General features: G+C 48.2%; 1 protein-coding gene across 1 annotated transcript in view; it reads left to right on the top strand.

The window, feature by feature from the left end:
- The window catches only part of LOC149435671 (C-type lectin domain family 10 member A-like), a 66,904-nt gene extending 54,047 nt beyond the window's left edge, over nt 1–12,857 (top strand). The window contains exons 9-10 of the mRNA XM_089662485.1: nt 3,136–3,242; nt 12,595–12,857. Coding sequence (XP_089518611.1) covers nt 3,136–3,242; nt 12,595–12,742 — 255 coding nt within the window. The 3' untranslated portion in view covers nt 12,743–12,857. The remainder of the gene's footprint in view (nt 1–3,135; nt 3,243–12,594) is intronic.
- Nucleotides 12,858–13,432: the final 575 nt, after the last annotated feature.

Here is a 13,432-nt window from a genome sequence, read left to right as displayed (position 1 = left end):
TAAAGGCTCTCTGAAGCCTAGAAACCCTTTTAATAAGTTAAATTCGTAGCGAATTAATTCGCATCGAATCGAATTTCATACTGGAATTCGCCGAATCAGCCGAATCAAATTTTTGAGAAATTCGCTCATCTCTAATTATAGGTTTCCTTTAAGGAAAAAAAAAACTTTCTTACCGTTTTTCCTCCTGGCTTTATGATTCAAGTATTCCCATTACACTTGAGTAATAGAGAAAAAAAATTAAAAAAAACTCTCTACACTATGAATGGGAAGCAATCTCTGAATGATCGATAGGTCTACCCCCTCCATTCATGGGTCATGTTCCACATGTAGACTTGAAAAAGTATGGAGGACGAAGCGCCCAGCGTCCAAAGCAATGCAAGTTTGAAGGTGGGTTAAAAGGCGTCATTGAAAGTATCAAAAAAGTATATCAAGCCAATGTGTTTCAGAGGAATGGGACTCCACCTTTTTCAGGGCTGTTGCTGCAGGGTGCGGTTGCAGAATCAGGTGTGTTAATAGAAATATATCGGAAAGAGAGCTGTCAGAGTTCCGGATGCAGTTGCAGAGCTTGCAATGTTCCATTCATAATAGCTGTAGTACGGCTTCTGTGAATGGAGCACCTGGATGGAAATATAGACATTGATGAGAGCCCTTAGATGTATAATTCCCACCACACTGGAAGATTATAGTGGCAAGGATGGAATGGCTCAGAAGGAGGAGGGTTTCATCTAAAAGAAGAGGGATCAGCACAAGGGACACATCCTTATAATTGGACGTTATGCCCCTTGTTCTGATTTTTTCTTTTTTTTTATTTAGGCTGCACCCCTCTTGGCAGATCCTCTCCAAGTCATTAAGGTTTGGTGGCTGACATTTGGCAATTCGAACTTTCAGCTCCTCCACAGATTTTCAATCGGATTAAGGTCTGGAGACTGGCTAGGCCACTCCAGGACCTTAATGTGCTTCTTCTTGAGCCGCTCCTTTGTTGCCTTGGCCATGTGTTTTGGGTCATTGTCATGCTGGAACACCCATCCACCACCCATTTTCAATGTCCTGACTGAGGGAAGAAAGTTCTCACCCAAGATTTGATGGTACATTGCTCCGTCCATCGTCCCTGTGATGCGGTGCAGTTGTCCTGTCCCCTTAGCAGAAAAACACCCCCAAAGCAGAATGTTTCCACCACCATGTTTGACAGTTGGGATGGTGTTCTTGGGGTCATAGGCAGCATTCCTCCTCCTCCAAACAAGGCGAGTTGAGTTGATGCCAAAGAGCTGGATTTTGGTCTCCTCTGACCACAACACTTCCCACCAGTCCTCCTCGGCATCATTCAGATGTTCAGTGGCAGACTTCAGACGGACCTGGACATGTGCTTTCTTGAGCAGAGGGACCTTGCGGGCACTGCATGATTTCAGTCCTTGTCGGCGTAGTGTGTTACCAATTGTTTTCTTGGTGACTGTGGTCCCAGCTGCCTGGAGATCATTGACAAGATCCTCACGTGTAGTTCTGGGATGATTCCTCACTGTTCTCAAGATCATTGACACTCCACGAGGTGAGATCTTGCATGGTGCACCAGACTTACGAGGACTGACAGTTATTTTGTGTTTCTTCCATTTGTGGATGATTGCACCAACTGTTGTCACCTTCTCACCAAGCTGCTTGGCCATAGTTTGGTAGCCCAGTCCAGCCTTGTGTAGGTCTACCATCTTGTCCCTGACATCCTTGGACAGCTCTTTGGTCTTTGCCATGGTGGAGAGTTTGGAATCTGATGGTTTGATTGCTCCTGTGGACAGGTGTCTTTTATACTGGTAACAAAATGAGATTAGCAGCACTCGCTTTAAGAGACTGCTTCTAATCTCAGCATGTTACCTGTATGAAAGACACCTGGGAGCCAGAAATCCTGCTGAATGAGAGGGAATCAAATCCTTATTTCCCTCATGAACATGCAGATCAGTCATCATTTGTTAGACGCATTTCTGCTGAATTTGTTGTTGTATTCTGTCTCTCAGTGTTACACCGAACATTCCATTGTTAGACCGATCATTTCTGTGTGAGGGGCGAACATTCCATTGTTAGACCGATCATTTCTTTGTGAGTGGGCGAGCATTCAAAATCAGCCGGGGAGCAAATACACATTTCCTTCACTATAGCATTTCATTATTATTTTCAGCAATTAGGGCAAAATCCTACTTTATAACCTTTTCTTCATGCTGGGTTGTTGACATTTCTAAAGATATCAAAAGAAACTTTGATCGGCTTTTGCTTCAATGGCTTACACATTCATTGAAACAGCTAGATGGCGGGGGCAACACTAAAGAAAATCTGTCCTAAGAGAACTATGGGTCAACTATTTTTGACATCTCCTGATAAAATTGTGAATTTTCAGGCTTTCATGCTGACTCTCTGGCTTTGGATCTTTGATTCACCGACCTGTAATGAGGATTCATCTAAAGACCCCAGTGGGTGATGTAGCAGCCATCAATCTCATATATTCAGTAGGAGGTCAGCAGTGGCAGCCCCTGTGTTTATATTATGGCAAGTTCACAGTGGAAATATTTTTCTTTTTTCTGAATAAATTGGTTTCTAGGCATGATCCTCTGTTTCAAATGTTATGATGTTATGTTGGATCACCACACACTGACAAAAGATTGTTTCTCTTGAATACATTTCCTCTCTCCTCCTTTTTTCGACCTTGACCTTGCTGTCCCTTTTCTGAGGCTGACATCAGACCTGGAGATGGATCATACCCAGGGGCAGACTGACCATTTGGAAACTTGGGCACTGCCCGAGGGTCGGGGTCATTAGGGGGCCCCATGAGATGCCCCTGGTACCTTTTTCATAGGCTTTTTTGAGTTTGGGCAAGGACACAGGGGCCCCATGATCGCCTATTACCCAGGGGCCCCATGAGTTGTCAGTCCGCCCCTGGTCATACCATGTCTGTGTTTCAGGGGGAAGGGGGATAGGATTATAATTGTGTTGGGGTGTGAAATGTTCTCACCAGTTTTGTGTGGATTTCCTCCATGTGCCCCAGTTTCCTAACCAACCCAAAAAATATACTGGTGGCCCGACTGTAATGTGACCTAATCAGCCATATGCGTATAATAATTCATCTTCTAACAACTTCTGTCTCTTGTCTTTCTTAAGAATTTTCTGCGTGGGAATTCAAACAAGAAATACTGGTGGATCGGTCTAACAGATATGGATGGAACCTGGAGATGGGTGGATGGAACCCCTTATGACATAACTCCAAAGTAAGACAATGAAAACCCCAAATATTAAAATCCTTCTCACATATCCCCAAACTAAGATCTGGAAAAATGATCTAAAAAGGTGGCACACTGATGGATCCTTGCATAGAAGTGCATTGTCAAAACGTACATTCACTCCACCCAGAACTTCACAACACTTTTTCATACAGAAAGCCGTAATGTAGGCACAATCTACGAGCCAGACCTTCTGAGCAGATTGTACCAATGGAGGGCTAGGTAGAGGGACTGATGCTGCAATAAAAGGTTCCAGCAGGGTGCCTCTTCTTCTCCAGATCTTTCTGCTTGATATGCACCCTCTTGCTTGCCTCTTGAGTGAAAGGTGAGTCATCTAAGGTACAACTAGGCCACATGTTTAATTTTCTGGATGGCTGTGAAACTTTTACACTAATATCCATGAATTTTATTGGTTATTATTATTATTATTATACAGTATTTATAAAGCGCCAATAGTTCGCTCAGCGCTGTACATTACAAAGGGGGACAGAACATGTGACAGAACAATACCAATACAATGTGATACATGAGGGGATTGAGGGCCCTGCTCTATTGAGCTTAGGAGGGAGGGGATGGTGGCACAGGAGGAGATAGCTGTGGGGGATGGGGTTGTAGGAAGAGTGGAGGAGGTCGGCAAGTTAGCAGGGGGTGGGGTAGGCTTCCCTGAAGAGGTGGGTTTTCAGGGTGCGCCTAAAGGAGAGGAGAGTAGGTGATAATCTGATGGGTTGGGGCAGGGAGTTCCAGAGGATGGGTGACAGCCTGGAGAAGTCCTGGAGGCGGACATGGGAGGAGGAGACCAGGGAACTAGAGAGAAGGAGGTCTTGTGAGGAGCGGAGTGTGCGTGTTGGGTGGTACTTGGATATTAGGTCAGTGATATAGTTCGGGGCAGTATGGTGGACGGCTTTGTACGTCAGTGTTAGGATTTTGAATTTGATCCGTTGCGCAATCAGAAGCCAGTGGAGGGATTGGCAGAGGGGGGTGGAGGACACTGAGTGGAGGCCAGTGGAGGGATTGGCAGAGGGGGGTGGCGGAGATGGAGCGGTTGGAAAGGTGAATGAGTCTGGCAGCCGTATTCAGGATGGACTGAAGCGGGGATAGCCAGCGGCGAGGCAGGCCAGTGAGGAGGGAGTTGCAGTAGTCGAGTGATGAGGGAGTGGATGAGCTGTTTAGTGGTTTCTGGGGTTAGGAACGTGCATATTTTGGCAATGTTGCGGAGGTGGAGTCTGCATGTTGCGGAGGTGGAGTCTGCATGTTGCGGAGGTGGAGTCTGCATGTTGCGGAGGTGGAGTCTGCATGTTGCGGAGGTGGAGTCTGCATGAGTTTGTTAAAGATTGGACTTGGGGCTGGAAGGATAGGTTGGAGTCCAGAATGACACCAAGTACTCTGGCCTGCGGGACAGGTTTGATGGTGGCGTTGTTGGATGTGATGGAGAAGTCAATGGGGGGATGGGGTCTGGGCTGGAGGGAAGACAAGAAACTCGGTCTTGGAGAGGTTCAGTTTAAGGAAGTGGAGTGACATCCAGTCTGATATGTCGCTCAGTAGGTGTGTGATTCAGGTGGAGACTGAGGGGGTGAGGTGGGGGGTAATGATTTCCTATTCTTAGTACTTTCTATTTCCTGAAATCACTGACTTTCTGGCATATGAAGATAACACGCAGAAAGGACGTGGAGGGTAGGACGAGGCTTACTTAACATGTAGAGACAAATATCTAATCCCATTTTACATTATTGAAGTGGAAGTGATGTCACTGTGATGTAACTTACTCTTCCTCTAGAGAATTACACATCTTTGAGGTGCAGAGTTTTGGCCAAAGGAAGTCATAAGTTCAAACCGAGCATCAGAATGGGGAAGAAAGGGGATTTAAGTGATTTTGAACGTGGCATGGTTGTTGGAACCAGATGGGCTGGTCTGAGTATTTTAAAAACTGTTGATCTCCTGGGATTTTCAAGTACAACCATCTCTAAGGTTTACAGAGAATGGTCTGAAAAGGAGAAAATATCCAGTGAGCAGCAGTTGTGGAGGAAAATGCCTTGTTGATGTCAGAGGAGAATGGTCAGGCTGGCTGAAGATGATAGAAAGGCAACAGTAACTCAAATAAGCACTTGTTACAACCAAAGTATGCAGAATACCATCTCTGAACGCAGAGAACATCCAACTTTGAAGTAGATGGGCTACAGCAGCAGAAGACCACACCAGATTGCTTCTGAAAATTCTATTGCTGTTGGGTTTTATTGTCTGTGTCCCTGCTGGGGAGATTCATCCTCTTTATTTTTCCTACAGCAAGAATGAAAAAAAAAATATAAGTAGAGTCCCTCTTCCCTTCCCAAAAAAATGCATTCCAGACCTTTTGGGTTTTTAAGGGGAATCTTTTTAAAAAAAAAAAAAAATAAATGTTTGTGAGGTCCCCTAAAAATCCATAATAGATCTTTAATCCAAGTATGGAGCCTGGCTGGCCAGGAAAAAGGGAAGACAAGTGTGATGGAAGCGTAGGGCGGACAGAACACGCAGAGAAGATGGGGAACCCACAAAGCTTTATTGAAACAACAAAATGACAGACACTCAATGGGGAAATGGCGGGGAGGGTGATGTGTGCGCAAACTAGGGATGATTCCAGGCATGGGGAGTCTTCTCTGGCAGGGTGGCTTGTGCGGTCTTCCACCCCCTTTAGACTGGGGTCTTCGGCAGCAGGTAAACAATTTTCCCCTTAGGATTTGGGGGTCCCAGGCAGAGCCTGATCACAAGGGTCCCACCTCAGCTGAGCTCCCTCTCTGACTGCACAGCGGATTGGAGTCTCCGGCAACAGGCGGGCAACCTACCCCTGGGTAGGGGTCTCGGGCAACAAGCAGGCAATCTCTCCCCTAGGCTTGGGGGGTCCCAGGCAGAGCCTGGTCTTGAGGGTCCCACCTCAGCTGAGCTCCCTCCATGACTGAACAGCGGATTGCAGACTCGGGCAACAGGCAGGCAACCTCCCCCCTAGGCTTGGGGGGTCCCAGGCAGAGCCTGGTCACGAGGGCCCCGCCTCAGCTGAGCTCCCTCCGTGACTGCACAACGGATTGGAGACTCGGGCAACAGGCGGGCAACCTACCCCTGGGCAGGGGTCTCGGGGACTCAACGGGACTCTAGCTGTGAAGTCTGGCCTAGCACAGCTCCCACCCAGCTTTCTAGGGATATCGGGTTCACAGGGACTCAGCGGGACTTTAGCTGTGGAGTCTGGCCTCATGGGGCACGCCATGGAGCGGTTCAAGTAAGGGTAGTCTAGGCGTATAGTAGGACAGTTCATGACCCGGGTTGTCTGTGCGCACAGCAGGGACAGCTCAGGACATGGGTAGTCAGTGCACACAGCAGGGACAGTTCAAAACATGGGTGGTCGGTGCACACAGCAGGGACAGTTCAAAAAACACAGGTGGTCGGTGCACACAGCAGGGACAGTTCAGGACACGGATAGTCTGTGCGCGCAACAGGGACAGTTCAGAACACGGGGGAGGTCGGTGCACACAACAGGGACAGTTCATGGGAGGCCGGTGCACACAACAGGGACAGTTCAGGACACAGATAGTCTGTGCGCGCAACAGGGACAGTTCAGAATACGGGGGAGGTCGGTGCACACAACAGGGACAATTCATGGGAGGCCGGTGCACACAACAGGGACAGTTCAGGACACGGATAGTCTGTGCGCGCAACAGGGACAGTTCAGAATACGGGGGAGGTCGGTGCACACAACAGGGACAGTTCATGGGAGGCCGGTGCACACAACAGGGACAGTTCAGGACACGGGCAGTCTGTGCACACAACAGGGACAGTTCATGGCTTCTAAGGACACTCACGGCAGGCGACTTGCAGATGCTCAGCAGCAGGCGGCTTCCAGGGAGGTGGGCGACTTGTGGACACTTGGCAGCAGGCAGCTTCCAGGGACCCTCACAGCAGCCTGCTTCTCCAGGGGCCCAGCGACCAGCAGGCAGGGGCCCTCTCAGCAGCCAGGAACAGCAGCGGGGGTAGCATGGCTGCAGGGTCTGACCTTGGAAGAGGGGGCTCATGCAGAGCTGCGGAGACTCCCACCCTGGGACATTCAGCAGAGGGAGCAAGATGATTCCAGCAGTGTGCACAGGAACAAAGAAAGAGGGCTGCTTCCTGTGCCAGTCTTTTTAAAACCATGAGGGATGCTGCCGGGTTGCCTCGGCAACGGCCGGCCCAGCTCCATTCATGGAAGCTACAAGGACATCGGAATGTGCAAGGGGGAAGGGAGGGGTGGAGAGATATGGCGGGGGATGGGAGAGGCACTGGCACTCTGTGACAGCACGCATTTGCCTCCCTCTTGAACAATACCATACCAGGCCACATGACCTTGAAGTGGTTCTAAATTCTCAGGATTTTTACTTTTATGCATATGCATAAAGGTAAAACACCTTCAGCATGTATCAGTCCACCCCCCTTAACACTTACCTGAGCCTCCTCTTGATCCAGCGATGTCCACGAGAGCCTCGGTACTCCAGGGACTCTCACTCCTGATTAGCGGAGGCAGATCCCACTACTGTCAATCACAGTCAGTGAGCCAGTGAGGAGAGGGAGGGGGCTTGGCCTAACTGTGACTCCGTTTGTGAATGCACACACAGAGCAGCACCTTGGGAGCGTGCCTACTCAGGTGCCCCCATAGCAAGCTGTTTGCTATGGGGTCACCCGACAGGAAGGAAGGGCCAGGAGCATCGGTGGGGAACCTGAGAAGGGGAGAATCTGGGCTGCTCTGTGCAAAACCACTGCACAGAGCAGGTAAGTATAACATGTTTGTTACTTTTAAGAAAAAAAAGACTTTAGTATCACTTTAACTTGGAGGTATGCTGTGCTAAGGGATGAACCCAAAGCACCTTGTTTTCATGTTGATAAAGGCAAGGGCCTGTTCCCCAGGACCATGGCCAGTAGGGGAAACTTATCAGAATCTGAAAGCCCCCACCCCCGTTAAAATTATAGAGGCCTACACATATGGCCCTCCCTTCATGTGAATGTGTAAGTGGTGCATACTACCTGAGTAACCCAGAAATAAAGAAACCCAAATGTTTTAACAAGTCTTTTTAAAAAAGAAAATATTCCCTGAATCGATCATGAAGTCCGACGTCTGCCGACTCTTCGGAATTCAAAACTTGATTGACCCGGTGCACATGGTTAATTCTGATGGAACTGCTGCCAAATGACAGCTCCCCGAACTGTCATCATCTATATAAGGGAAGGGGTGTGGAAAGTAATGGCATCAATGGCCAAATATGGACAGTGACCATATCTGGGCAGTGATGTTGCTGATATCCTCATACGTAGTCAGAGATTACTGCCCATGTAATCAATGTGCCAGAGGTGGTTGCTAGGGATGCAGTGGGTGCCAGCACTTGCTGCTTCTTTGGAAACCATTGACATCAGGAAGCTGTTATATATAGAAGTAGAAATACCAATTCTATAGATGATGCTCAGCTTCCACCGCTAACTGCTAAAACAGCCTCAGACCAGGGGTTTAAATATGAAGATCGGATGCCAACTCACCCAGCAGTGTGGCATGGGGGAAATGATACTGTCACGATATGGGTCTCTGCCAGTCCCAGGTATTAATTCCTTGTTCCTAATCCCTCCTGGCCATAGGAAGAGCTTCCTCCAATTAGTATTCACTCCTGTGTGCCAAAAGCCCCTAGCTGTAATTAACTCGCCCCTCCACAAAAGGTCCCAAATTCAATTAGTGTATACATCCCTAATTAGTGCCTTACTTTTGTATTAATGTATTTCCCCCACTAATTATCCTGCCCAACCAGTCCTTTCTGTGTACAGCCACAAATTAAATTACTGTAGTTCCATTCTCTTTATTGTCACCTGCTAATGACCCCCCTCCGCCTCTCATCCTGCTCAGGGGGTTTAAGAGATCAGTGCTGGTCTCTCTTGTTGTGCCATTCTGCTGGGCAACCACTGAGGGGTCCAGCTGGACTCTAGTGGCCCCCCAGCTCTGCCTGAGCTCCATTGGAGGAAGGGGGATCCCAGAAGCTACATCAGCCCTGCCTGGAACGCTGTCAGCTCTGTCTGAGACTATCGCATCAGCTTTGCGTGAGTGTATGCTCCCTTTGTGCTATCGGACTGCTTATGAACTGCCTCTTGGATTACAAATTGCTGTAGAGCCTTTAACATTGCCCACCAGGGCTGGATTACAAGTATTTTGGACTCTCTCTCCCTGCACTACTCCCCATTGAGTGACTGTTGTCTGTTTTAATAAATCTTTAAGTGTTTGCCGTCTGCCTTGTGTGTTCTGTTCCGCTTATCCTCCGTCACAGATACCTGTACAAAAATAGAATAGTCCTAGGAAAAGAGATCTCCAGGACAAGAAAGCCATCTACCACTCCCCACATGGCTTTTACCAATCACTATTTGATATACTGGGCTGTTTAACAAGCCTTAAAAAGTTTTCTAAAGACTTGTTAAACAGCCCAGTTTATCGAATAGTGATTGGTTAAAAGCCAAGTCACAATTGTAGCTCTATTCCCTTGCAAAGAAATTGCAACAAAGTTTTCGGGTCCCCCTATAGTCCTGCACAGCCAGGCAACACACATCTTCACAGAGACTTGTATCCAGGAGTCAGTAACCAGTCCCTGAACTTTGTTATGTTATTTTTATTAGGCGATTTGTACTGGGATAGGGATAGGGGTGTAAAGGATGCCCAAGGGAACCAATGAACTGAGGACAACTTCCTGGAGCAAGCCTTCGCTGCAACACAGTCTGTACTGGAGAGCTAGCCAGCATCTCCTAATGTACCTCCCCAGACCCTAGATAAACTCCTCTTCCTTCATCCAGCAATCTGGAGGTATCTGTCAAGGTCCTACCTTTCCTCAGAGCTTGTGTTGCTCCATGTGCTGGCATCCATCTTAGGTTTCTGCAAAGCATGGTGGGAGTCTTTATGCTTTCAGGCCTCTGCGGCTCCTCCTCCAGAAGGGTGTGGCTGATCACATTTAAGCCTGCTGTCTGCAGCTGCTCTCTGCATTCGTGTCCTGTATGTTCCTTTGCAGCAAGCTCTTGTTCAGCTCTCGTTGTTCTCCTGGAAACCGACTCGGCTTTGACAAGACATTTCTTTGCCTTTTCCCATTACCTGACCTTCCGTTGCTGAACCCGGCCCATGACCTGAGTATTCTTGCCTACCGTCTTGTACTGTCTGTTCCTCTGTTATCGATCCGGCCTGTTCGACCACGCAATACGTCTCCCCATCTGGCTCCCACCAGCTATAAGCCATTGGCGGCAGCAGTTGCTGCAGCTGGGGTTACTCGGGGGTTGCGACCTGGTCTCAGGCTGCGTCAAGTCCATCCCCACCATCAGGGGCCCTGGTGAAAGGCAGCTTGGGGCTTAGACTCTGCGCTCTGAGGGACTCCGGTCTGTGGGTAGTGGTTGTCGCCAGTCGGAGCGTGACCTTACCATTAGGCCTGCCTGTCCATTCCACCGCTCCTGCCCTGACAGTATCCCTGGACAGGGGATCTGGTGCCTGTCACTTTAAGAAATGGACAGTTTGAGGCAGGTATCAAATCCAGTTTCCCACCAGAGTGCTCCTTCCCCTATCCTCCCAGGGGGTGCAGGGGTATTCACTAAGATCCTCTCCTGTACCGTTGATGGGTTGGTGGCTAGGCCATTCCTACTCCACTGTACAGGCAATCCTTGCTCTGGGGGCCAATGAAGTTCCAAGATTTCCTCCTTTCCAGCTACACTGCCTGTAGGTAAACCCCTGTCTCCATCTGGGCCCCCTCCCAAGCTCCTGCCTTTACCCTCACATCTTCCTCTCTGTCTTCCACCTGAACTCTCCTGCTGCTGAGCAGGCTCACTTACTTTTAAGGGTTGTCTTGGCCCCTTTTACAAGCATCCTGTTGGGGATTGGCCAGGATCACTCAAGAGTATGAGCCAGCCACTTCTCAAATCCACTCATTGCCTCTAGACCTTCCTCCAAAGCTCTAGAGCAGGGGGGGATTCCAGAAGGGCTGGCCTGCAGAGCCTCTCAGCCCTGACCACAATTTGACCTCCTGACTATCACACGCAGGCTGCTACTCAGCCCTTCTCTCCGACAGTCAGGATTCTAGCTCACTCTAGCTACAAAAAACAACCCAAAATTGAAAAATCAAACCCTTTGCCATACCTTTAAAATTAGACAACGTTTTGTATAAAACACACCTGTAGGTCCATACCTAATCCTTGGTCACTGTAAGATAAGTCCAGCAACTGTACCACCAGCTTTCACCAAACAAATGATGGGGTCCACTCAATAAACACAGTTGCTTGAGTCCAATTACAGTGTCCCTAACACAAGCAACTGGTTACAATACAATATTAATTTGTCGATGGCTGTTAACCAAAAAAGGTTTAAAGTGATACTAAAGGTTCTTTTTTTTTTTTTTTTAAATAACAAACATGTCATACTTACCTGCTCTTTGTAATGATTTTGCACAGAGCAATCCAGATCCTCCTCTTCTTGGGTCCTCTGCTGGCGCTCCTGGCTCCTCTTTTCTGTTGGGTGCCCCCATAGGAAGCATCTTTCTATCAGGGTACCCGAGCAGGCGTGTTCCCGAGCCTCTGCTCTGTGTCCATTCACACGGAGCCAAGGATCCCCCCCCCCATTGGCTGACTAGCTGTGATTGACAGCAGCGGGAACCAATGGCTCCCACTTGATCTCTCAGCAAATGAGGAGGCATAGACCCAGGACAGCCAATGCTGGACCTACAGATGTGTTTTAGATAGCGTTGTCTAATTTTAAAGGTATAGTTTGATTTTTCAATTTTGTTTTTTTTTTGTATTTGATATTTTTATTGTGATAATAAAGTTTTTTTTTCTTGTTAAACAGTCCCATTTATCGGATAGTGATTGGTTAAAAGCTACATGGGGGGTGATAGATGGTTTTCTTGTCCCGGTGATCTCTTTTCCTAGGACTTTTCAGCTCCCATCGAACAGGGAGCCAAAGAAGCAAAAGTTTGGGCATTCTTCCAAACACCCTAATAGCCTAGGTTCAAGCCAAACCATTGGCCCAGCCTTACTACTCACATAACCAATTAGAGAAAGAGATGAGGGAAAGAACTCATCACATGGGGAAGGACCTGGAGTCAATCAGGGAAAAAGGTGGGAGGAAGAACTCACCACATAGCCAAGTATGGGCCGTGTCTATAATGGGTTGGCCACCACTGATCTGTCCTCAGTAGACTGTATAATTAAACTGTAGCGTGTGGTCGGCTCTCTTGCAGTCCATCACAGTTGTTGGGCTCACACATTGAAGATCTCATTTTACAGCATAGTGTCCGTTCTGTTCAGTTCCTGTCTTGGTCTAATCACTATTGTCTCTTCTGTCCTTCAGGTTCTGGGGGAAGGATCAGCCCGATAATTGGAAGGGTCATACTCTTGGAGGAGGGGAAGACTGTGCTGCGATAAGGTCTACCAATGACCTGAATGACAGTCACTGTTCCCGGAACTACCAGTACATCTGTGAGAAGAAGATGATCTGATTTGAACTGATGAACATAAGAAGACACATGATATCTCTGTCTGCCTTTTCATCTCCATTCACCAACATACTACAGCCATATAGAATCTACTAGCATATTAAATAATGCTGTGGGATATGCTGAGACTTGTAGTTCCTCTAGACTGGGAGGATCTTAGTGTCTATGCTGCAGTTTTTAAGCTGAGCTCCAGCCTTGCCTTTAGTCTTGTACAGTTATATAGGTGCTTATGAGTTCCCACACACCGTGAGCTTCTCAATATGTGCATTAGAAGCTGCAGCAAGTCAGATAGAGCTCCGCCCCATTTCCTGGCTGGAGGACGTCCAGCATCATCTATCTTATTTCTACACAGCCTGGCTGTCCAAGGCCTGGCCAATTCATCCATTGGATTTCAGTTCTTTCAACCACAGAGGTTTAACATCATGTGTGCAAAGGGGTGGACTGACCATTTGGAAACTCGGGCACTGCCTGAGGGCCCAGGGTCAGTAGGGGGGCCTATGAGATGCCCCTGGTACCTTTTTCATAGGCTTTTTTGAGTTTGGGCAAGGACACAGGAGCCCATGATCCCCTATTGCCCAGGGGCCCCGTGAGTTGTCAGTCCACCCCTTTGTGTGCATTCTCTAGGGCAGGGGTGTCAAATTGGTGGCTCCCCAGCTCTTGCCATACTACAAGTCCCATCATGCCTCTGCCATT

Source organism: Staurois parvus, unplaced genomic scaffold, assembly GCF_062004578.1.
Source record: "Staurois parvus isolate SC_StPar_1 unplaced genomic scaffold, SC_StPar_1.0 ptg001482l, whole genome shotgun sequence".
Classification (NCBI taxonomy): Eukaryota; Metazoa; Chordata; class Amphibia; order Anura; family Ranidae; genus Staurois; species Staurois parvus.
Note: the sequence above shows the minus strand (reverse complement) of the source record. Positions and strands in the feature narration are given on the sequence as shown.